The 25,545-nt window shown below is 41.9% G+C and overlaps 1 protein-coding gene across 2 annotated transcripts in view; it reads right to left on the minus strand.

Moving 5' to 3' along the window:
* The window catches only part of chchd6a (coiled-coil-helix-coiled-coil-helix domain containing 6a), a 91,450-nt gene that overhangs the window by 10,027 nt on the left and 55,878 nt on the right, over positions 1 to 25,545 (minus strand). For both annotated transcript variants that reach the window (XM_080470135.1, XM_080470134.1), the window contains one exon: positions 13,424 to 13,559. In XM_080470135.1, coding sequence (XP_080326261.1) covers positions 13,424 to 13,559 — 136 coding nt within the window. The remainder of the gene's footprint in view (positions 1 to 13,423; positions 13,560 to 25,545) is intronic.

A 25,545-nucleotide genomic window follows, 5' to 3' on the forward strand; every position in this document is an offset into this window, starting at 1 on the left:
AAACATCGATCTTCTCAGGAGTACTGGGTGTGAATTGGAGAGCAATCACAAAGGAAAGGCAGCATTCAAATCATAAAGAAAAAGAGGAAGTGGGGTGGGTGGGGGGAGAGGGGGGTGGGTGAGGGTTGACAGATTGAGTGACAACAGGGCCAAAAAAAGAGAAGCTGGTAGAAAGTGGACTGTTCCACATCCGCAGGGTGTTTGAGGTGACAAAAACCCTGCGGTTGTCCCCTCTTATCCCAGTTGGTGGTCTGAGGTCCACCAAACTTCCTCCAAAGCACGCACAAGAGGGGGTGAAGAAACACTGACCAGAATATTGCTGTGGTTTGTCCCCTCTCCTAAAAATTCTTTTAAAAATAAAACTACTTAGAGTGTCAATTGCTTATGCTGCCCAGGTGGCTTTCAAGAGAACACAATATAGAGCTGTGTTGGAATATTATCGGGACCCCCCCCCTCCTCCCTGAGGGAGAATGTAGAAAGAGGCAGTAGGGGGTCTGATGGTGCAAGCCGACAGAAGTGGCGGCATGGGGAAAGGTCAGGCTGCAGCAAGCGTGTGGTTACAAAAGCTGGCAAAAAAAAATGCCTCTCTCATCAGGTAATTGTTAGCGACCTCAAACTGCACTTCCCACCCCGCCACCATCTGCCCTCTCGGTTTACACCCCACCTACCCTTCCCTGCTTTAAAAGCATTGAGGCGTCTGAGGGCCACCGGGGGCCACCGGAGAGATGAAAGAGGAAGCGGAGGCTGCGCGTTCAGTTTGATGTGCTGTTCGATTGCTCGTTGCAGGGCAACAAAAGGCAGGGAAAGGGGAGCGAGGTGTGACAGATAGAAGCGAGAGTCACGAAAGTATGAGGAACTTCAAAGTAAGACAGAACAAGGACTTAGAGGAAAGAAATATGTACCTTTGTTGTCTGTACAGGGGCAAAGCAGCAGCTAAGTAAACTGAATTAGGAGGATAATAGATAGATGACCAGAGAAGCTTGTCACCCTCACACTGTAACATGTGATCCGATCTGAGTGAATCTAATAAAGTCTAAATCAATTCAATCCAGTCCAATTCCATAAAAAGCTATCCGGCCGTAATCAAATCCGTGCATTTCTTCAATCCGATCCAACTATAATCCAGTTGTATTCAATGAAATCTGTTTTAATCCCATTTGAATCGATTTCATTATATTCTATCCAGTCTGATCCCAATCCAATCCCATCTCATCCCAGTCAACAGACTCAGACTTTAGTGGCACTAAAGTTTCAATAACTCTGTTGCCATAGCATCCAAACACAAATTAGCACTACGATCAACACAATTTCCACACTGTACCTCTTAATTAAATAACCCGCCACTTTATTAGCTCCCGTTGTGTACAGAGACGATCTATTTTGGTCCATACTCTTCTTGGCACCGATTGAACAATGCTAAAGCCATTTAACATTTTGGCAAATGTTCACATGATTACACTGCATGGCTTCAGCAGATTCATATGTAGATCTCCCGTTCTACCACATTCCAAAGCTTCTATGCAGGATTCAACAGGTTCAGTTCGGCAATATGCTATCTCACTGCGAGTAGCTTAAAAGTGGAATAAGAGTCCACATTAAAATTATCATTACATTTCCAACATTAAGAACTACTGATACTTGGCTTGATGGGCCTATGTTAATATATTTTACATTTAAATGAATCCATCTTCTATACTCCTTTATGCAGCTTGGTGCTGCAGGTCATCCCAGCTGACATTGGCCAAGGGACGGTACATCTACGACACCAACTCAGGACAGTGCAACACCGAAAGACTGGAGACGCCAGTTAACGTGCGTTTGGACGGTGGTAGAAAACTGTCTTGCGCACAGAAAACCAATGGAGGGAGAAAATACAAACACCACAAAGAAGTCCAAATACCCATCATCATCCAGCACCAACAGTCATTCTACGTATAGAGAAAAGAAATAACCGTTCTTTTCAACTGTAATAACTCCTCTTAACAGCAAGCCGAAACAGTACATTTGGATTTCATTGTATTAAACCAGATTACATTTTGGTTTCGTTGAATTCATAGAGGATGAATGTTTGCATGTGTGAGGCTTGGAATCAATCCTCAGTGTCTCTAGAGGTTAGAAAAGAGGACTTGCGATCAGAAGTTCCCAAGTTTGAATCCCATGGCAGACAGGTCACTACTGTAGGTCCCTGAGAGTGACCCTTGACCCCCATCAACTCCCTCGAGCGCCATAAGGTGGCTTCCCAATGCATCCACCGATGGATAAATGTGGAAAAAGGAATATTTCTAAGAGGATTAATAAGGTTTGTTTCTTTTTCTTCTTCTTTACTGGTACTGTTTTTGGTGTAGGGTCACCGTCAAAGCTTTGAAATGGTCCGAACGCATAAACCCCGAAGGTTCTCGTCCACTGCTGTCGTCATACCATCGGGAAAACCTTTAAAAATCGCAATCTTACTTCATCGACAGCTTTAAAAGTCAGCCTACATTAACGCAAAACTATGGTCAAGTTGGACTAATTACAATTGAATTGATTTTTGTTTTCCCACAAACATGGTGACTAAATATGTTGTTTTTCCTTTGAAAAGTGAGTGAGGTTGTGATTGAACATGAAAGTTAGGTGATGGCAGTTTTCTTCGAAAGGGCCTCGCTTCCCGACTGAACGAGGTGTTTTTCACAGCATGCCAATGTCTGAGGGAGGGAAGAAAAATATAAAGGCAGCAGCATAAATCACCACCTAAACACCTAAATGTAAAGGGCTGTTATTTTACCAGAGTCTTGAGCAGCTAGATTAAAAAAATATAGCCCACGGAGCGCACCACACAAGACAGGCGGACAACAAAAGAGAAAGAGCGAGAAGCAGATAATGACGCTTGCTGGAGATCGGTTGTGATTGGCGGCGCGGTGATCAATGCCGGCTTGAAAGGAGGCATCGCTGATGGTTTATGACGGGGGGACAACTGCCAACAGTATGAAAATGAAATCAATAAGTCAACTGTGGAGCGGAGAGAGAGAAATGAAGGATGCAGGCTGGGGGAAAAAAATAAATAAAAGGGAGAGTTTTTTGTAGAAAAAGCCAAACAGATAGGAGACAAGACGGAATAAAACAAGAAAGACAAAGAGAGCGGGGAAGAAACAGAAGGGAAAAAACAAGGAGAGCAGACAGATGAAGGAGCGAGATGAAAGGTGTTGGTTTAAAAGAAGCAGAGGCTTAGAAACTAAATTGACAGATGAATGGAAATCCTTTAAAGATAGATTAAAAAAAAGGAGACGAAAGCAAAAACAAACCAACAAACATTTGTATCAACCAAATTAAAATAAAGCAACTTTTCTATAAACAGCGGGCGATAACATTAGATGATGCAAGGTGCGTACGCGCATTTAAAGTAACCAGAGAGGGTAAAAGGTGCAAGACAGATATACGTTTTTATACACACACTTGGAGACACTTTGGCGAGGAGAAAGAAAATGTTCCAGAGAATTCAGGCGGACATGAAACAAACGGTGAGGAAAATGCTCCGCCGGACTTGATAAAATGCCTGAAATTTTCCGAACGTGCAACAGGCCAATCAAAGAACTCCAAGTGCATGCATTAGCGTAGCAGAACCCATTAAATTACTTTGCTGTTACTTTACTTTTGCTGTTTGTTTGTGTTATCCCCCCCACCCCCCACCCCCGTCTTCTCTCTCCAGCTACCAGCAGTCTTCATTATGTTTGCAGTCAACACTTGTACAAATTCAGCTCATAAAAATCAGCCATGCTTGAAATAAATCATGACGGCTCGCACTCGGTTAGAAAGCCAAACATTTGCATACGGCAACAGCGCGACATGTGTGCGGACCTTCCGCGGACAAACCACCCTCCACCTTTAAAAGTCAGCGTGTTTCCATGTTCACAATCAGCCGTTGGTGTAATTGCGACACAATCAGCGAATCACAATCACCCCTGGACTGTTGACTGGCTGGGTCATGCTTCGGTAACGACCTCGGTTTTATTTATGTGTACAGATATTGCGAGTTCACGGGGAAAAGCTACAGCTTACATGTAAACAGGCAAAAATACATCGACTGCACAAACTCAGAAGTGGTCTCAGTTCAAAACCCACGGGATGCAAAACCGTTGGAATCAAGAACCATACAGATCGTCGTATTGGATGATATATGGCGCAGACGGTACACACACGTATGTTGAGGAACCGATATTTACAAGGTGGGATTTTTTTTGGAAAACACACCGACTTCATTGCCACCAAACGGTGGAAGACAAAACGTTTTTGAAAACACTCCTATGGTGGATGCACACTACGGCCATATTAAATAGAGGGACAATAACAACAATGGCGGCCTCCAGAGTGTCATGACTTCCAGTCCATATTCTCCTGAGACTTGGTAGTTTTGTAGTTCAGAGTCACCAGTAATATCAATCCAACTTCGTCGTCTGTACATTCAAATGTCTGTGTTCTCGCCATTGTTAATGTTTATGGCCTCTTGTTCTCTGCATGCATGTGTGAGCCTTCAGCTCCTAAGACGCCATATTGCGTTCCCCCGTGTATTTACACCGAAAGACCTGTTGCATTCTATCGGCGTGAGACGCCTCAGTGAGAGAGCCAAATGTGTTGAGTTTCAGGAGGTGACAGGAGCTGCTGTGCCCAACAATCTCTGGAATGTTCTCAAACTGAGAAGCTCAAATCCACGCCAGTTTTACAATTCAGAAAACCAGACTACTCAAAAGAGTACTTAAACGATTGTAAAGCTTGTGTAAAAAATAAAGAGTTTGAGCATGCATAAATCTACTTTTCCTGCTTTAGCAGTGCAGAATGTGTGCATGGATGTTCCAAACAGGTGATCATAAGCATATTCTGACCATCATATGAATCCAGGTGTTACATTCCCTTGAAGTCTGACTTCCGTCGATCTGGGCTTGTAGTAGAAATGCGCCAAAAAGAATGGGTACAAAGGAATTCTGACAATATAACATAAGATTAGACAAGATTTAGGGTTTTCACTCCCCACAATTGCAGGATCTCCATTTACAGATGGAGGGGGGAAAAAACACACCGCTAGTCAAACTTTTGGTCAACAAACCACTGTCACGTCACACTGCACTGCGTTCTGTCGCATCTTTGTCAAGTTTTATTCAAACGCAAGCCGCGGTGGAGAAAGTTCAAGGTTTCCTTGAGATTTTTTTTTTTTCTTCCTTTTGTTGGTCTGTAGGCAGTCCCAACTAATGAGGCACAAATAGATCTACAACCAACTGCACATAGGGAAGAAGTCAATGGGGGAGGGAAAAAAAACTAAAAGTGCTCCAAATGAATGTCACCTTTTTGAAAAGACTGTGCAATTTGCAGGGATTTAACATCCACCAGATGCAAGGTTTTAATATGGTTTTCTCTAGTGGGCAAGAAGTTACAGAGGCACAAACACGAGAGTGAAGAGAATAAAAAGCACCGTCTGCTCCACGGTACGTCAACTTTGTGGAAAAGTTCTGCCGTTTTGAAAGGAGATCTGAAAACACTGCAGAGACTTTAGCCCCAATTAGAAGCAACCTACACTAATTTAGAAGCCGGATGTGGCACTCCTTTGCCGGAGTTTCTAATCTAAGATGATTTCTCTGTGAACAAATACAAAAACTGAGAGAAACTGTGGTTGTTAATTAGGCCTGGTCTATAGAAAGCCAGCAGACACTTTGTAATATCTATTCACGCATGGCAATGAGGTGAATGGAGCTCGGGCGCTTGCTCGCCTGATAAATTCTGTGTCAAAACTTGAGGAGTGCATGCTTAAGTGAAAACGTGTGAGCAGCTGGGAAATTGTGTGCGTGTGTGTGTGTGTGTGTGTGTGTGTGTGTGTGTGTGTGTGTGTGTGTGTGTGTGTGTGTGTGTGTGTGTGTGTGTGAGTGGTCAGCAGCAGGTCTAGCAAGCAGCTAAAACCCCTCATTCTTCTTCATTAGTGCTGACTGCTGAGGCGCTCTCTCTCTCTGTCTCTCTGTCTCTCTCTCTCTACTAATTTCTTCATGATTTTCTGCTCCACCTTTCCTTTCTCCATCTTCACCTTCCTCTCACCATCTTTTCTTCTCTCTCGGATCTTACCCCAATACTTTCCGCCTCTCGTCAACTCTCCTTACAATCATCTGCCTCCACCTCTGATGACCGTCCTCCTTTAATCAAGTTTTATTTTCTTGCTTTAGCTAATATTATTTTCCCGTTTTGAATTTTTCTGTTAAATCCTGTTTGTTTATGACTTCTTGTTAAATGTTGTTATTGAAAAATACTGTAACCAGCCAACTACTCATTCATGCAAATAACGAATCGTCCAATCATCTGGCAGGAAAACCGACGCATTTACAGTGATGTGTCAAAGTACCGCTGCCTCCCTGTCCGTCCGGAAGAAAAGCAGCCCCACAGCATGATGCTGCCACCACCATGTTTCACAATGGGGATGGTGTGTCCAGGGTTTGCTGCTTCCAACATGGCTTGTGGCAAAGGGGAATTCTTCTGGCTTTGTTTGAACAATGGCTTTTTCTTGCCACTGTTCTATAAAAAGTCCAATTTGTGGAATTCAGACTAAAAGTTGTCCTGTGGTCAGATTGTTCCGCCTGAGCTGTGGATCGCCTGTGGAGCTGAGGAAAATGTAATCTCCTTGCAGATCTGTAACTCCCCAAAAATAATAATTAAAAAAAATAATCAAATGAAAAACTTTAATTTAAAACCAATGCTCAAGCTTCTAGCTACCAACATCTGGTCCGATTTTTAATCTTGTAGCACTCAAGATGGTCTTAAGACCAAGTTTTCAAGGTCTCGGTCTCGGGTTAGTTAATCTTGCCTACAAGAATCCTGATCTTCCACTTCACAACGTCTTTCAGTTTTTCTTCTTTTCTTCATTTTTCCACCTCCAAATGCCTTTCTAGTTCGTTCTGTTTATTTCTCACTGGCCTTTCACATCTACCACCTTTATCTGGCGGTCTCTAAAACCCTGTGTGTCGACAGATTGTATTCTTTTTAGTTGTTGTTTTTCCAGTGCGACTCATTGTCCGCGGCCTCTCCTTTTGAGTTTTTCCTCAGTTTGTCTATATTGTTATCTAACAGCAGTGACTGAGCCGCTGTGATCTTTGTGCCGGCATGAGTCCTGTTCAATCAACAATAAAGCTGAAGGTAAAAGGAAAAAAAAGAGAAAAGAAATCAATATTAGGTTTTATACTGCTGTGATTCACTGGCTTTGCGAAAGCCAGTGTGCATTCAGATCGACAACAGATACAGATTTATTATCAGCATTGTCAACAGGGTCTTTGGTGGAGAATGGACTTATCAAAAGTTGATGAAACAATTTTCTTTTCCACCTTTATCTTCTAGTCTGCTATCCACGGGGAAACGCACCATCACACTAAGCACACCGTGGAAACGAGGCACATGCTCCAGCACAACAGGCACGGCCATTATGAGCCACAACAGTGTTTGGAGAAAAAAACAACAACAAAAAAACGCTATACTGTCCCCATCCAGTTCCACCGGAGGCTCCGTCGCATTGACTCCAACCACAGCTCCTTCCAATGTTCCCTCCAGCTCCAATTACACTTTCATTACAAAGTAAGCAACTATTACTGCTGCTTCGGCTATTGTTGTGGAGGTACTGCCATCTTGAAATGGTCTGCGCTTTTTGCTTTGTGATGAGCACGTGCGATTCAAAAACATAATTGCAGGAATTTTTACTCGACGTGAGTGCCCCACTCGGGAGGCTAAAAAGGAAATTCATTGACGCGTGTCAACAGAAGAAAAAAAAAAAAAAAGTAGGCTGCGAAAAAAGATTCTGAGAATAATTTAGTGATCAAACTGTTGGAGACACTTCTGATGACTCGAGAGTGATTTAAGACATCATTGTGAACGTTTTATTTTCATATGAAAGATTTGTTTTTAAATCAAGATGCTGTTTGTGCCAAAACCGGAGGCCGGATCTGAGTGACCCAATCAATGTGTTCCGCCTGCTGATCATGTGATCTGCACATTTGATTTGGTTCTAGTCTCACCCCTTCCGGGTTAAACCTGCTGGGGGTTCAGAGCCTTGTCCGTGGCGACACGCTGCGAGTCATGACACTCTGGAGGCCGAAAACTGTTGCTATTATCCATCCCCTCGTGCATGTGCAATCGCAGCGTTTCCGAAAAGCAGCGGTTCTCCTCCTTTTATACGGAGACGGAGTCGGAGCGTTTCACAAAGGTGCGTTTTGGTGACTGCAAGCACCGTTGTTGGGTAAACGAACACTCAAAATGCAACAAGAGTTTTTCATTTTCACTTGAAAACACGGTCCTCAGTGTGTGCTTGGCATGATTTTTAATTTCAGTATTTTTTTATTGTGATCTAATTTGGTCCGCTGGTGAAGAACCTTGGAACAATAAATGTTGTGAAGTCTTATCAATGTAAAATAAAAGTTATTTCCATTATTGCGTGTTTAATTTCCGCTGCAACTTTTTCAAAGTGAAGAGGAGTCGGCAGTCTGATCTCCTCCTGCTCTTTCCAGTCCGACGGGCAGCTTTTAACTTGGTCAGTCTAAGCCTGTGCACGCCTGTGATCCCCAGCAGGGCTTCGGATGTGTATGTGCGAGTCTGCCTCAGCACCTGCTCTTTGTTTTAACGGGAAAATAACAGCATTTAAAGTTTCACAGGTCTTAGTTGACCTCCTTTGCAGCAGCTGCACACGCATCACCGCAGCAACAGACTGAATTAACTCTCCTCTGGTTTTCTCTGCTAATGCCTCCTTTTTCCCTCTGAGTTTGTATCTGCCGAGGTTTGTCCAGATGACTTTTCAAAATGTCTTTCATACCTTTTTTTTTTTTTTTTTTTTAACACTGTGTCCTCCTCCTCCTTTTTTGCTGTACGCTTGTGAAGAGTTGGGAATCCCACCGGGCGCATTGTTTTGGTATGCATGCGTGCGTGCAGATAAATGACTGGAGGATCCCTGGGCGGTGCGTGGCTGCGTCAGACTCGGCTCTCCCAGAGGATAATGACTGGAAGTTGTCTGCGCCGTCTTCCTCCGTTCTCTGTGGGATCCTCCCCTCATTTGCCATCAAACACACTCGCGTGAACACGCACACATACACGCGCGCGCACACACACACACACACACAAAGACGGAGAGTTGGCGGTTGGCGCCCAGCGGGGCGACGTCTGCGATAGGCAGCCCTGTCCACTGACCCGCTGCGACACTGATCAAAACACATCACAGTCGCTTCTGTGGGACGACGAAACAGGATCAGGCCCAAACTCGGTTCCAATCAAGTCTTTCACTCTGTTAAAAGCTCAGGAATGAAAAGTCTTTTCGCAGACCCTCCGTTATTTCATGTTTTTATCAAAGCTGATTTGACTAAATATGCAGTGAAATGTAACCTCTGTTGCTTTGTGGGACTGACTGCATATTTTATCAGTAATCAGCCTTTCTTATCCCTTTATTGGGGCATTAAGGTTAAGTTAAAGGATATTTTAAGACCTACTTTTTTACATTTGTATCTTAAAAACACACACAAAATATGTAAACTTGAAATTGGCTAAACTTCACAATCCAAACACATGGTACTCGCGTCCTTTGTCAAATGTGTTTTTATTTGGAAAGTGATGAGCTTCACAAGAAAAAGCTGGAACTGACCAAATATAGAGATATTTTTAATTTGATTTATTTCAAGTACAGAACAGGGAAAAAAAACTGTAAAATATTTCATTTGACGTGCATAACGGTGAAAAACTAAGGATAGGAAGAAAATAATCAAGCAGATTGCAGTGTACCCTGTTCAAAAGAAGAGTGGGAATAAGCATTTTTTATTTCTATCCTTTCTTACTATCTGAGTTGTCTTTGCACTGTTCTGTACAGAAGTGGGATTGCAGAGATAATTGGGTTTCTCTATGTTTTATTTAGATCCAAATTACTTGAAAAATTCCTAACTGGCTCTAGTTAAATAAAACTGAATTGAATAGAAGAGATGTAGGAGAGGTTTAATATGATAAACATGCAGTCAAATCATTACACCAGCCTATATTTCCTCCACTTTGCTGGACTCATTTACACTTCAATAAGTTTAATGTTTATATGGAAAAAAAAGAAAAACGTGGTTGCACTCATGTCTCTAATCAGCTAACTTGACTTAAATATACCGGTACCCGTTATTATAAAACTCTCTTGAAATCCCACCACTTATCACTAATGCTTAATTTATGTGCATGCTTTTTTAAATCCTGTGATGGTAATTTCTTTTTTTATATATATAAAACCATTTTGGATTTCATCGTTTTTATTGGGCTGTATTTTAAAGAATCCTGAATGCATCGTGACTGAAGCAGGCCCTGAATGCACCGCTGCGGGAGAGGTTCAAAACCTCTCATTTTGAAGCCAGGGGACAGACATTTGACAAACCCGTGTAAAGCTAAGATAAGCCTGTCTATAACGGAGAGGTCGACTTTTAAGGCCCCGTTTACGTTTTCAAATGAAAATTGAAAACCTCTGTTGTGTGTTTTGAGTGTTCGTTTACACGACAGCAGTGCTCGGAGCCGCTGAAAATGCTTTTCAAAGACTCTCTGACTCTGACTCCGTCTCCGTGGAAACGGCGAGAAAACACAACTTTTCTGAAACACACGCACTGCCTCGCTAACCCTGGTACTACTGCTTGACTGTGGAGTTAAATGGTACTACGGGTTACCTTGGTCCATACAGTTAATGACACTCCTGAAGTTCATGACGTCTGAAGCTTGAACTCCATTGGAAGGGAACAAAAAAAAAAAAAAAAAGTTACGGGTGATAACAAAACTAACTGTGACGGCTTTTAAAGGCACAAAACGGAGGAAGAACTTTTTAAACTTTCAAATTTACAGGGTGAAAGTCAGGCAGATGCCTCGGGGGCCAATCAAGAGGAAAGACATTGATGTGTAGGTTAAAGCGGGCTGCAACGTGACACACACACACACACACACACACACACACACACACACACACACACACACACACACACACACACACACACACACACACACACACACACACACACACACACACACACACACACACACACACACACACACACACACACACACACACACACACACACACACACACACACGTCGTATTGTGTATGATCTGCTGTAGTCTTTTAAAGACTGTCTTCAAAGAGTCTTCCTTTCACTGCTCGTTATCTCACACCAGCTAATACAAAGGGGGAACTTTCTCGCTCTCACTCTCACACACACAGTGTCGATTCTTATAAGACTACTTGCTTGTTGTTATACACATATAAACACACGAGCGTCGCTCTGGTTATATATACGATGTGTGTGTGTGTGTGTGTGTGTGTGTGTGTGTGTGTGTGTGTGTGTGTGTGTGTGTGTGTGTGTGTGTGTGTGTGTGTGTGTGTGTGTGTGTGTGTGTGTGTGTGTGTGTGTGTGTGTGTGTGTGTGTGTGTGTGCGCATGTTAGCTTGTTGCTATGGGAGGAAACGTGAAGGTTCAAACACATGCAGCTCTACACGTGTTGACGCCACAGCAGAGGAATCCAAGCTCGGCGAGCTGATTATCACACGTTGCATTGCTGTATTCCAGGAGAAGCCTCGGCACTCCTGAGCAGAGACCAGCATGAGCCAGAGCAACACGGGGGCATGATGAGCAGCTATATACACTCTGCTGCACAAACTTTGGAAGTGTGGGCTTCCACTACTTTGTCCTCCAGCTTCTCCTCCTCCTCTTTTCCTGCAGATTTGTAGCTGCTGCAGTGATGCACACAGGACCTCATCTTTGGCTTGTGTTACAATGGTGAGTCCAGTCGAGCACAAGCGAGAGTGTAAAGGTCACAGCTCTGGTGTGGATTTCTGGGATTCCAAGAAGATGCTGAAGAAGACTTTCTAACTCAGGATGCCTACGCAAAGACAAGAAACATGTCCAGAGGAAGGCTTCAGGCAGAGGATGCAATGGTAGTGCTACTCAGGATACTGCTTGCCATTCAAAACAGGGTATATCATCTCACTAAGGCCCATTTACACAACGTTTTTAAGCAAAAACGGAAAACTTTCGTTGTGTTTTGGGAGTCCATTTATATGACAATGATGCTCGGAGCCACGGAAAACGCAACGTTTTGACCCGCCATAACAATGCAACTTTGTTGTCGGTCAATACAACTGTCTGTGTACTCGCCACTGTTTCAGCGATTCTGCCGTTGCCATGAATCGTTTTAAAAATGTTCCCACGTAAACACGAAACTTTTCTGAAATGAAACTGCGAAAATGCACTTCCACTTGAAACATTGTTGTGTAAACGGGGTCAAATTTTTCTAAATTTTCATTCTCCAGTGAAGTCTTTGTGTAAACAATTCGTTTGCTGAAAGCTTTTCCACCATTGAAGCTGGCTGGTAATCAGCTCTCCCTTGTTTATACCTCCTTTGTTATGCTGTTTATACACACAATGTGATGAATTCTGAAATACGTCATTCTTGATAAACTACCACAAGGTTGAAATTAAATAATATAGGATGATCAGGAAACATATGATTCATACCACAGCATGTCCTCCTCTTCGCTGTGACGTTAAAAGATTAGGATTTGAGGTGGATAACTTACAAAAAAAACCAATGGGTATAATAAACTTAAATCCTAAATAAAAAACTTAAATAAATCTTTTAATTCCATCCCCACAATTATGATGATGACATACATATGTATAAATGTGAGTTAATGAGTATTTAAAACATGAAATAATGTCATTAATGGTGTGTGGGGAAACATAGCTGTCTTTAAGCTGACTTTTCCAGCTCTACTTCTTCTCCTTCACTTCTAAACAATATTGTGCCTGCAAACGACCTAAAATTAGCACAGTGACAAGGTGAAGTCCCGAATGAGGACTCATTTCGTAGCAGCCTGTAAAAAGAAACGAAAAAAAAAAACACAAAAAAAAGCATCTTTGTTTTTCAAAAGGTGTCATTTTCAGTATTGTTAGAAAAGAAATATGGGTATGAAACTTGTTGGGGAACTGGGATTTCAGCGTTTTTACATCAGATATTCACTCTGAAAGCTGTTTTTAATGACAAGCTTTCTGCGTGTAAAAAAAAACCTGAAGTGACAGCACTCCGAATCCTATCAATCTGAGTTCTTCTCCTCTCTCTTTTGGCTCCGATCTGCTTCTGAATAATCTGGAGAACATGCGGAGAAGATGAGGAATTGCTTTGTTTTACATCAGACAGAGCTGTTGTAAAAAAAAAAAAAAACACACACACACACACACAAAATAAATGTCTCTCTGCTGAAAACTTCAAAAGCCGCCACTCAGACTGAATTGTCATGTCCCAAACATCCTTCGTGAGGCCATGTGAAATAGGTTATTGTTGTTGTCGCGAACACTTTTAAAACAAAGTTGTTATTAAAGTATGAAGGCAGGCGTCATAATTCGAGCGTCCTGTACCGAATGAAAGTGTTCACCTTCTTTGCAGCGTTGATGCACTGCATGTATTCTCTGGCCAGGTCCGAACAGCCCAGGCTCCGGTCTCCGCTGGTCTTGTAGCAGGACAGAATCTGGGCCTGCAGGCCGGAACACAGTGGCTCCGTGTTACGAGCTCTGCAACGTACGAGGACACAGAAAGATGGAATTATTGTGCTTGTAAAACAACAACAACAAAAAAACAACAGAAAAAAAAAGTGTCGTTCTGGAATTAGAAAACCAGTATTAAGGATGTGTAAAAACCTGAAATTACATGTGGCAGCGGTACAAAAGTTGTCAATCACATATATTTATATATGGACACAGCATTTTATGGCGCTCTCTCTTTTACTTTGGAATATGCTTGGTGCAAAACACACAATCTGATACGTACATTACGTGTGGAATTGGCTACGTTTCCAGAAAGCTTATGAATGTGTAGCATGCAGAGTGAGACCACTGATGATCTGTGGGGGCACTGTTGTGCAGTATAGATGTGTAAAGTTTTCACACACAAAGTGGACAACTTAAGGCAAAGCATCAATACAGACTAAATCCTAAATACTAATAAGGACACAAATACTTTTTTTTTTTTGCAGTTTTTCCAAAGTTATCCCGCACTGCCCTCTACTGAATACAATGATAAACAACCACACCCACAAAAGAGACGGATGGGAGCGTGACAGTACTACTACCACTACTTTTGGGAATGCATGTACAAGTTCACATGCACTATAGGAGCATATTTGGGTTTTTACTGTCCAATAAAGCAGCGATGAACTGTCATGCACACCAAGTAGTAAACCTTTGATGAATGGTATACTTCAAATTAAAATATACATCTTTGAAGAATCCATAGAATTTGCTTAGGCTTTTTAATTATCTGTGAACCTGTATATAGTATATAGCTTGAGCGTGTCTTACCTATAACACTTGATGTGACTGGTTTGACAGCTTATCATATAGGTAGTTTTTATCTGAATTGTTTACATTACAGTTAGAATATATGGTGGAAAAACTGTTGGCGAAAAAAATGATTCTCTAAACAAAAAAACTTGGCACTATGGTTAGAGTTAGGGCTAAGACTGTTAGTGACAGTGTATCATATCTAAAAGTCGATTCAAATGTAAATTATAGGCACGACACGGCATATATAGTGAACATAATAAAGCAGCCTGTAACTTTTTTTTCTCGGGATTTTGTGTCTTGAAGAACAAAGGCAAAAAAAAAAAAAAAGAAAAAAGAAAATGAAATGAGTATGATGAGATCTGATTATAAGAAAGCGAAACAGAGATGAAAAACAATTCACATCTGCTCTCGCCCACCCAACTTGTTTAACAACCTGTGGGCCGCGCGCGACGTGCTTCATCACGGATCACGCAATTAGCGCGAGATCACAGCTAATTGAGTGGGTAGGATCATTCTGATCAAATCCAGCAGAAAAGTGTGCTTCGAGAGATTGAATTAGCCGTGCTTAATTTGATATGTGGGCTGTGTTATAATTTGTCTTGCGCCTGTCTGTCTGTGTGATTGGTAACTATGACAGGCTGGCTTGCCTCGGCGCCTCGCCGTGATAGATTCTGATTGATTGAAGCGGAAACGGGCGAGTTTCGCGTGCGCCCACGCAGGCACGGACGCTCACTCACACGTTTGTAGCACACCGTAAACACCGAGCGGCGCGCGTTCACTACTCCGGCACGTTTCTCCGTGAGGTTTCTCCAGGTTTAATTGAAAGCCGAATTACAAGCTTTGACTGGCGAAAGAGATGGGTTGACCCCGTCGTTTCATTTACGGCGAAACCGGCACAGAGGCACACTTTGGCGAATAGTATCATGGATGTAACCACAGAGTTCTCCCGGGTGCGGGTGACGGAGGTTATGGAGGGAAATGAACAGAGGGAAGAGAGAAGAAGTGTAAAACACAAAGGAAAGCAAAGGAGATAAAACGATGAAAGCGACTGGACGACGCATTCACTGACGATGAAAAGGATAACTGCCTATCAGATTGCTCCACCTCACGCATCGTACGACGCTTTATCTTGCTCTTGAAATCGCTTCCTCCCTCTTTTCGTATTCCTCCAACTCTTTCACTCCCCTCCCCCTCCTCCCGTTCTTCTCTTGGCACATTAACGACACAGAGGGTACAACCGTAGAAGCGCGCCATCTTTATCTCCCCCTCCGTTTGAGGGCCACGCAAGATAAGGAACTCCCCTTTAATTTGGAAATAAATGGCCTTCATCAGGGAAGCCAAAGCCTCCCGATAGTGCTACGTGGTTTATTAAAGGCGCTTGAAGCAGAAAATTGGTTCGGCTGCAGCGGAAGCTAAAGCTCTGTCCACATGCTCCACCAAATTGAAGGTGAGGTCTTAAATCAACAATATTAACTGAGAGCTTACAAAAATAAATAAAAATAGAGGAAACATCACGGGTAGAGGAAGAGTTGTGGGAAAGGTTTTTTTTCTTCTTCTTTTTGTTAAATCCTCATTCAGGATAGCTTCTGGAGCCATGTGGTTTTCGCCATGTGTGGAAGGAGTCTTTTTTTTTTTTGTAAGTTTTTGCATGCATCTGCGAGTTGGTAAATATGACAAAACATAAACAGCGAGATTAGTTGCTTAATTAATGGCGCTGCCCATTATTTTTAATCTCCGGCAGCCCAAAGGCGGAGGCGTGCGGGAACGCGGAGGCCTCAGACTTGTGGACCACGCGGCTTACCAAGACAAAGAGAGGCAGAGAAATGAAAGGCGAGAAATTGGAAAACGGGAAAGACACAAAACACACCAGCAACTACAAAAGCCTCTGGCAAAGCTACGAGACTGATAAGGAAGATGCTTTTATCGCCTCTACACCATGCCTCCCTCGGAGTTAAGAGTGATGTTTTTGTGTTTTTCTTAATGGCTTTGGCTATACATGTGAAGCATTGTTTGTCCTCTGCGCTATTTTATTTCTGTCCTGCCAACTACAAAGTGCCGGTATCTGTACTGTGTTTTAGACCAGTAATTAAAAAATCTTGTTAGCATCTTACAGGGAAGATGCGTCCGAGGAAGGAAAATGAAGGAAAATCTGCCATTACGTGAGAAAATTGACTCTGCAGGATCCGGACGGTGTGTGGCTTTGTGAGTTACAGTGCTGACTGCATTATTCCAAGTGGTGGGAAGTAACGCAGGTATAAATACTTTGCTGCTGTACTCAGGTACACTTTACAGGTATATATTTCACTTTTGTCCACGTTGACTCCCGAAATATGAACACAAGTATCGAAGGATGCAACAATAAAACTTTTTGAAAAGAGTGCTTTCTCTTCAAATATGGGTATTTTCTGCTTTCCTGCTTCGATTCTTGTGACTGGCTTGTCAAATGTTTGACCCTGATGTAACAGACCTAACAAGAAGGGAAAGTCAACTGTGGAGAGAAAACTGATGAGTCACAGAAAAAAAATACAGCTATCACAAAAGGCTTTTCAGAATGGATTGCTTACTGTTATTCTCATTACATTTATTATATATATTTTTTTTAACAAATTCATAAGTTTATAAAAAGATTCCAGTTCTTGATTTTTGTTTTAATTGAGAGCATTGTTCAGTTTGTAACTCGAGGCTATCACTGTTAATTATCAAACCACTTAAACTAGATATTCGGGTCACAACAAAGTTCACTAATACATATTAGTATAAAACGCCATGATGCGTTAGTGTTATCATTTATCTGAGATGTATTCCACAAAGTGTAACCAAAAATATAATTAGGCTGACAACATGGGAACGAGCTCCCAAAACAAACCACTGAAGCTGTCAAGACTGACTTGTCCGTTTTAAACAAAGCTGAAAATATTTATGATAATGGAGGTAGACAGGTAACAATAATTACCTCAGATTTGGGGTTTTTAGTGTAGAAAAGTTCCATATTATAGCTTCAAGACGCTGAGAGATGGTGAGGTAAACAGGCCCATCCTTATCTACTGAAGCAGGACATGGCATTTGGCATGTTAGAGGGTCAGAATTCGTGAACAGGCTGCTTTACCAGTACCGGTTTGATTAATACCGGTGCGGTGGTGTAGCAGGGAGATGATAACAAGAGTGGGGGAGAAAGAGGGGGGGTGGGGGGGGTGTAGAGGTGAGGAGCAAAAACAGCTAGAGAGAAAGGGTTGCCTCTTATCTGCAGCTTGTAGCTTGTATGCACCTGCACCCTGACAGCTTTTCAATTGACTGAGGGCACACATCCTCGTCTGCCCTATCTTGTATCTGTGCACTCCTTCACTCATCCTCTCCCGTCTCTTCTCTCCTATCACCCCTGCAACCGGAGAGGACCCTCGATACACAATGCTCAGACTTCACTTTGTCTCTCGAAGCGCTGAAGTGAAGGCGGAGAGCCTCGTTGCTCTCAAAGCTTCTCATTTCTCCTCAGTCCTTTGTCGAACCTCAACCGGTAAACATATTTTCTTTCCACGTTGCTGCAGAGGTTCTGACAGAAATACACCACACCAAATATTTCCCTGAGCCACATTTTGCTTGACTGATTTCTATTCAAGTCTGGTAGGAACAACATCGCAAGACATCACTGTGTTTAAACGCACGGATCACCGAAAAAAATTTAAAAATCCATTAAGACACGAGTTGATTGAAGAACACACAAGCAAGAATAATCACACAGAACAAATGTGTAAAAGTATATTATATTAAAAGTTTTTTTTTTTTTACTACACTTCTTGTTGAATAAACGTAACTTTTTGGGCTAATAAGACTTTTAACTTTTCATCAAACAAGAAGTTCTTATTTTTTAACATCCTGTACCTAAGGGTTCGCCACAGAAGGCTGCGGAGGCAAAGCTGGTTTCAGTTTCTGTAAAACACAAGTTTTATAGGAGCGGGTTATTAGCCCACTGCCCAACCCCCAAGCTGGAAGACCAGAGGACCACTCTTCGTCGGGTCTCTACCCTTCGACCTGTCCAGCACGGGCCGCCCTACCAGGTGTATAACAGTCCAGCTGAGATGAGAGACAAACTATTCCACCACGGTAAGGTAGTGATCCCAGCAGGATAGAGTATGGTATTATTTAGACTTATTCAGGTTTTTAAATACCGTAATTTCTGGACTATAAGCTGCTACTTTTTTGACACACTTTGAACCCTGTGGCTTTAATCATGATGGGGCTAATTTATGGACTTTTACGGGTTAACGAGCTTCATGCCAGCGACACATGGGTGATGCGTTCAGGTGCATCATGTAACTCCGACCTTTCTTTTTTTCTTTTTTAAATTGCTCAGTAGTCTGGAAATTACAGTAAACTGACTTAAGAACAAGAGCCAGACTAAATAAAACCTGAAGTGTTTAAATGTGGTTGCACAGGACAATGGTGGTGATATTAGAGACATTTGTTACAAGAAGAAGGAGGACACTCTGACAAGGACACACCTAGTATGAAGAACCTCAACGTTCTTTTAAGAAGCAGGATGAGAAAGCCTTTTTGCTCTAGTGACTCTCTTCAGACTGTCACCTCTCAGGCAGTCTTTTCTGCAGACTTCAGTGAGCACAGTATGGCTCAGATGTCAATGTAATTTCTCTGGCGAAGAGGTGGTTTGCTTTCACTGCAACATCTTTCTGCAATCAAGTGGTCAGTGGTGGATCTCAGGGTTGTGTCATATCTGGTATTTTTACAAGAAAAAGATGACAAACATGAGACTTTCTTGGGAATTAAAAAAAAAGAAGCATGTATTGTCTCTATGCAAGTTTAGGAGTTTAGAAGTTCTATAACCAGGAGGCCAGATGTGACCAGAACGGCCCGAGCCCAAACTATAAAAATCACCTTTTCTCTGTTGCTCTCCAATGTAGAAACCATTTACACAACGTCTTTCAAGTGAAACACATAGTTTTTGCATTTTCTTTTCAGATAAGTTTTGTGTTTACATGGCAACATTTTCAAAATGATGTCCATTTAAATGGAAACGACAGAAACTCTGAAAATGATGCAGTTTTCATGTTGGGTCGCTAGTGGATGCCATTTGTTTTTGTAATGAAATCTCACACACACACACACACACACACACACACACACACACACACACACACACACACACACACACATATGCGTGTAGACAACAATACGCTATAAACATTGACAATGGCAAGTACACAAGTATTTTTATGGACAGACAAGGAAGTTGGATTGCCATTTCGGGTGACTCTCAACTCTGAAACTCCTCAGGAGAATATGGAATGGGAGTCATGACACTATGGAGGCCGCCATTGTTGTTATTGTCATGTTATTATCTACTCGCACATGTGTACCATTTACCACAGCACAATAACAGCGTCTATGCCTTCCACATGGAGTTGTTTTGAATTTTCACTTGAAAACATAGTTATGTAAACGAGGCCTAAGACTCATCAAAATCTCAACAATTCAATTGACAACCATCTCAATCTCCCGCATACTCCACTTTACCATTTCCATGAGACAATTGCTTTGATAGTTTACCCCTTCAGTTCAAACCAGGTTTGCTTCAAAATTGTTTTAAGTTTGGTCAATCAGACAGCGTTTTTCATTGTTTATTGTCTCCCAGTACGTCAACAGTCCAGTACTCTACTGTTCAGTTTGGACTCCTGCTTGAGCTTGTCACTGTTTCCCCAGTCTTACTGCTGAGTGATCTTCGTAGGCCGGGAGATATCTGACAAAGGGTGGCTATTAAGACTAGTCTGAGTACTGCTGTAACAGACAGCAGGCCTTGTTAAAAATGCCTTGGAAAACAACCTGAGCGAACTGACGTGGGATTCTTGTCTCGTCTGCCTCCAACTGTCTTTCTCATCCTAATACGGGAAACTCTGCAAGAGTACCTTGACTGCTTTCTTCACACTTTCAAGCACAAAATGTGTCTCGACTAAAAAGACAACTGTTAGCATCCACACGTTTGTTTGCTTCTTCAGTGCAAAACTTTGTGGAACCTGTCAAGTGAGCAACTGGTAAAATATCTTTTGCAAAGTGGATGTATGTTGAGTGTAGCGATCCTGCCACTTCCACAACGGCAGCCTGCAGCCAAAATCTATTGCGAAGAGATTGTCTTCGTTTTTTTATGGCGCTGATGAATAGAGGGTGCACATGTGAAACTCCAGCAATAAACCTGCGGTGCTATGAACTATAGCACAAATCTGTTTTCATTCACTCCAGAGCTATTAACTGACTCTGACGAAAAAAAAAGCCTATATGACTTCGACTTTCAGTGACTCTCAGTCAGGCATAGTAAATGATCACCTGCTGAAGCTTTTGCGTGTTCCTACATACAAAAATCAATGGGAGATTTATTAGTGTAGACTGAAAGGTACCGTGGCTGCTATAACAAAGATTATAGCTGTATACTTGCATTGTTCAGAACCTGAGCGGTTTGTTGAATCAATCAATGCTCTGGCCAAATTCATGGTTACTGCGAGTTCCTGTGTGAATGCGAAGTTTTCCATTCATTTATCTGTCCACCCATCATCTTACTAGCTTACAAGAAGGCTGCAGTGGCAGTACAGAAAGAAGAGAAGCTCAACAGATTGATTAAATCGATTAATAAAATTGTTACAAATCAATAAAGTGTCTCAACTGAGTTTTGGTGACACCTCAGGAACTCAGGGTCTATTTATACTCTGATTCTTCCAGCTGTTTTCTGTTTACTGCACTGATTTCGTGAAAGAACCACTGGATAAGACTTAGTGGTCCCAGGACATGCTGGTAGCACCTAAGTTAGTGGCACTTAACCACTTAAATTCACAGCAATGTTGTCCAGCCTGGGGCCTTCTGAAGAGGATTTGAGTGAATATTTGGGAATAGGGTGTTCAAGTATTGGTAAACAAGATGAGCTGGATATATGACATTGATTCGAAAACCATCACGTGGGACTTGAGCCCCGTTTACACGATAAGGTTTCAAGTGAAAACGTATCATTTTCGTTTGAGAAAAGTTTTGCATTCACTCTGCATCATTTTGAAAACGTCCATTTACACGGAAATGGCAGAAACACTGAAAATGATGTCGTTTTCATTTTGGTCCACTGGTGTGTGCCGTTTGTTGTTTTTGTAATGAAACCACACACATACGCACAGAGAACAATAAACTATAAACATTAACAGTGGCGAGTACGTGGACATTTGTGTGGACAGACGATTAAGTTGGATTGCTAATACAGTGACTCTACTATAAAGCTACCAACTCCCAGGGGAATAAGGACCGGGAGTCTTGACACTCTGGAGGCAGCCATTGTTATTATTGTCCATCTTACTATGGTCATAGTGCACATACACAGTTTCGGAGGGGCAACTTGACAGACAAAAGGCTAACAAGTCAGTTCCTGTATGACCTACAGAACTGACCTTGTCATCATCACGACAGCGAACCCACAAATACAATGATACTACTGAGGTTGATATTATTTCAGCACATCAACTTCAGTGTTGCTATTTATTTTGGAGCTCGGAAACCTAGAAGGCTCGGCTAACAAAGCCTGGCTAATATGGACGCACCTGACTAAAAGTGGGTAAGAAGAGTATGTCAATCATGAACCATAATCTTCATGTAGAAGCCCAAGTGCTACTAATTAGAGATATGTCTCTCATTTTTCAAGTAGAAAGTGTAACATTTGGGTGTTTTTTCCCAACTTGGAATTTGAAAATTTCCTATTTCTTAGTATTTACCTACTGCAAACCAAAGAATAGGTAGATTTTTGTGGGGTTTTTTTGTTGCCATCATTTCAAGATTATTTTTGTTTTCTTTCTTTCTTTCTTTCTTTCTTTTTTTATAGCTCAAAATAAATAATAGCTAGAAAAATAAATGTTTGGGCCTTGTTTAGCCTCGCTCATGGCTACTGGTGATTACTACTACCAATAGTGATTATGGTTTGTTTTTTCATGATTGCTTGATTGATATCTGACATTTTTATACATCGACTTCCTTCTTCCCATGAAATAGTTGGTTGCAGGAGAAGCAAAGCATGTAATTCACTCAAAAACTGTCCTTTTAAATGAGGGAATAACTTTTTGAAATCTGGTGTGCACAAAACTTCTAAAGGATGAAAGAAAATACATACATTTGTAACTGGCAAGTCTGAGGGGTCTAACAAAGAAGGCGAGGGGAAACAGAGAGAGGCAGAAAGAATGATGGGAAAGTTACTGAGGCTGCTCTATTATGCTCCACTGAATATGACATTTTAGTGTGCTACAGGTTGCAGGCTTTCGTCTTGCTCTCTTCTTCCTCGTTCCTTTTCCCCTCTCACACAGCCACACACAGAAACACACACACACAAAGACACACACAGACCGGACGATGACACGGTGGAAGAAGCCAGAGAGCACAGGGCCAGAGTGCTGCCAGCCAAAGCCACGTTTGTGCTCCAAGGATTAAACAGGATTAACACATGCACACACATACCAGCATGTATACACACATACTCGCTCAGAGTACGGCGTGGAGGGGGCAGGAGTCATCCACATCTTATTTTACAGTGGCTTTGTTCTACAGCACTGCACTGGGAAAAAACTTCTCCCAAATACTTTTGAATAAGAAACTTTAAGGTCCATCTAAAGTTTTTCATAGATGGCTCAATAGTTTGGGAACCTGAAAATGTTTCTGTATGGCACTTTCTGCTGCAGCTTTCTGTCCACTTTAACGACTTCAAACTGTTATCGACTTCCAAAGTACAACCCATCTTTACACTGTGTCAATTCATCCGTGTTTGTCACAGGTTTCAGTGGTGAAGTATTCGGTGTGACGTCCTCAAAACATCCCAACATAGTCCAGTTAAGTCTTTTATTTGTCACAAACAATTCTGCATAGTAGAATGTGCTGTGAAATGTTTTAAGTACCTGTTACGCACCAAAACAACAGTTCTGTTTCTCATTCTGCATTTATGTTGCAGCTTTTCTACTTGTGCAGCTGTTTCTGCATTTGTCTTGTGACTTTTGCATTTCTATTATTGCTTTTGAATTTGTCTTGCAGCTTTTGCACTCTTGTTGCATGTTTTGCACCTTCTGCATTTGTGATGTGACTTTTGCGGTTGTGTTTCCAGTTTTTGTAGCTTTTGTATTTGTGTTGCGCTTTACACGATAAGTCACATCTCCGCATTTACTGCCATAATCATTTACAACCCAGTAGCGATCGCTGACACACAAGGTGCAAAATTGGGGGAAACTTATGGTTCTGTATCTTGCGCAAGGACATTTTGACACATGTTCAGGGTGATATGGGGATTGAACTGTTGGACTTCAAGACAATGGCATGATGGCTTTGTTTGGCATGTGTGAATCTAACTTTGACAACCACACAAAAGGCAAAGCCTTAAGTCCCCCTCTAAACCCCGGCCAGATCCTGGTTGGGAAACAGAGTTCTGGCAAATGGTTATGATAAAATGCACTCAATTTTCAAAGCAGGTAGTTGTATGTTGTCATAGAGGAAACCACACAGGTGCTAATAACAAAATTAACCACAGTTCCTTTCCATTGAAACATTGGATTCAGTGATGTACGCAGGTTGTCATTAAATCCTCCCCATTCATTTAGGAGACACACAAACATACCTTTTTCCTCTCACGGCTTAATCCACTCATTTAAGCAACACTACCGAATTCCCCGGAGGTCAGGGTTAGACTAGCTTATAGCATGAATGAGAGTCTAATCCACTTTCTAAAACCAGTAAGAACTGCATATAATTGACCATAAAAGTGGCTCCATACAGGAAGCTGGCGTCGTTTTTATCTCCTCTGATAAAACACTCCAGGATTTGGAATACCCTCCTTCGCCCTTCCACACACAAAACATCCTGACGAGCAGGGGATTAGAGGTATTACTGTAAAATATTCCCCAGAGGTAAGATCACCTGGTCTACATCACTGCTGAAGATCAAAGACATGTTGGCGTTTCTCAAAATCTGGCAGTCACACTGGAACCGCATTGGCAACAAGACACATTTTAATCATTAATAGTCATTTGAAATTGAAAATCATGCCTATATTGGGAAAAACACAGATAAGCTTTTACAACACAAACACCAGCCACAAGCTAAATCCCCGCCTCAGGGCCAAGAACACAGTGAAGGACGGACAGTACATAAAGATTTTTTTGTTATTTCGTCCTTACCCACTGATGGCTGCATCTCTTAGTTTTGCTGTCAATTGCCATTTAGCAGCAAATCAAGGTCTAGACTCCGATGCAAATTACACCTTTACAGACTGCTGTGGCAATAATTAGCTGTCTTTTCCCCGACTGTGGCTCATTACAAGTCCACAGTGAGGAGAGAGGATGGGAAAATAGGGCATTGTGAAATTTGGCTCAATTAAAGTGGCCAATTTAAAACATTTATCACATTACTCAGTGGGCTCAGGAGAATGTTTGCATTTAACTGGTTGAAAAATTCGGAAAGGACAAGATTGCTATCTTCCCCTATTCCTTTGAGTGCATGCACGTCCATATGTGTGAACTGGTGAACGTCTGCGGCTCATGGGATTATGCAAATAGCCTTTAGCCATGTTAAGAGAGCTTATTTACATTATGTGAATCTATAGCAAATAATATGCTTGGTGCCTTATTTCAAAGCCCAGAGATGATGCTGATGATGATAATGATGTTGATGCATTTGAAGTTCAATATTGCTATTTTTCCATACGAATTGAAGTGGATTTCACTTATATAGTGCCTTTCCACCCCAAAGCTCTTTACACTCTTAATCACATTCACTCATTCACACATGCACGGATACACCAATGGTAGCAGCTGCCATGCAAAGTGCTCAACTTTGCATGGCAGACACTACGACATGTGAACAGGGAGAGATGGGGAATCAAACCTGTAACCTTCCGACAGAGAGACAACCACTCCACCAACCAAACTACAGCTGCCCCGATAATCTCAACCGAACGTATCCTATTTAACCATTAGTGTTTAACCATTCCTTTTTCAGCGTGGTGTGTGGATCAAAACAGTCACAATTCTCGTTCTGTTTCCCTTAAAGATCCAGAAAACAATGAACCATTATCAAAGCATTATCAAATGGCAGGGCAGATAAGCAATAAGCAATAGACGAGAAATTTTCAAGCATAGGTAACAAATGACATCTGCTCCTGTCTGAGAAATAAAGAGTTTTGTTATGACAAAATAATCATCTCAAG

This window comes from Lipophrys pholis, assembly GCF_963383615.2.
Source record: "Lipophrys pholis genome assembly, chromosome: 8".
Taxonomy (NCBI): Eukaryota; Metazoa; Chordata; class Actinopteri; order Blenniiformes; family Blenniidae; genus Lipophrys; species Lipophrys pholis.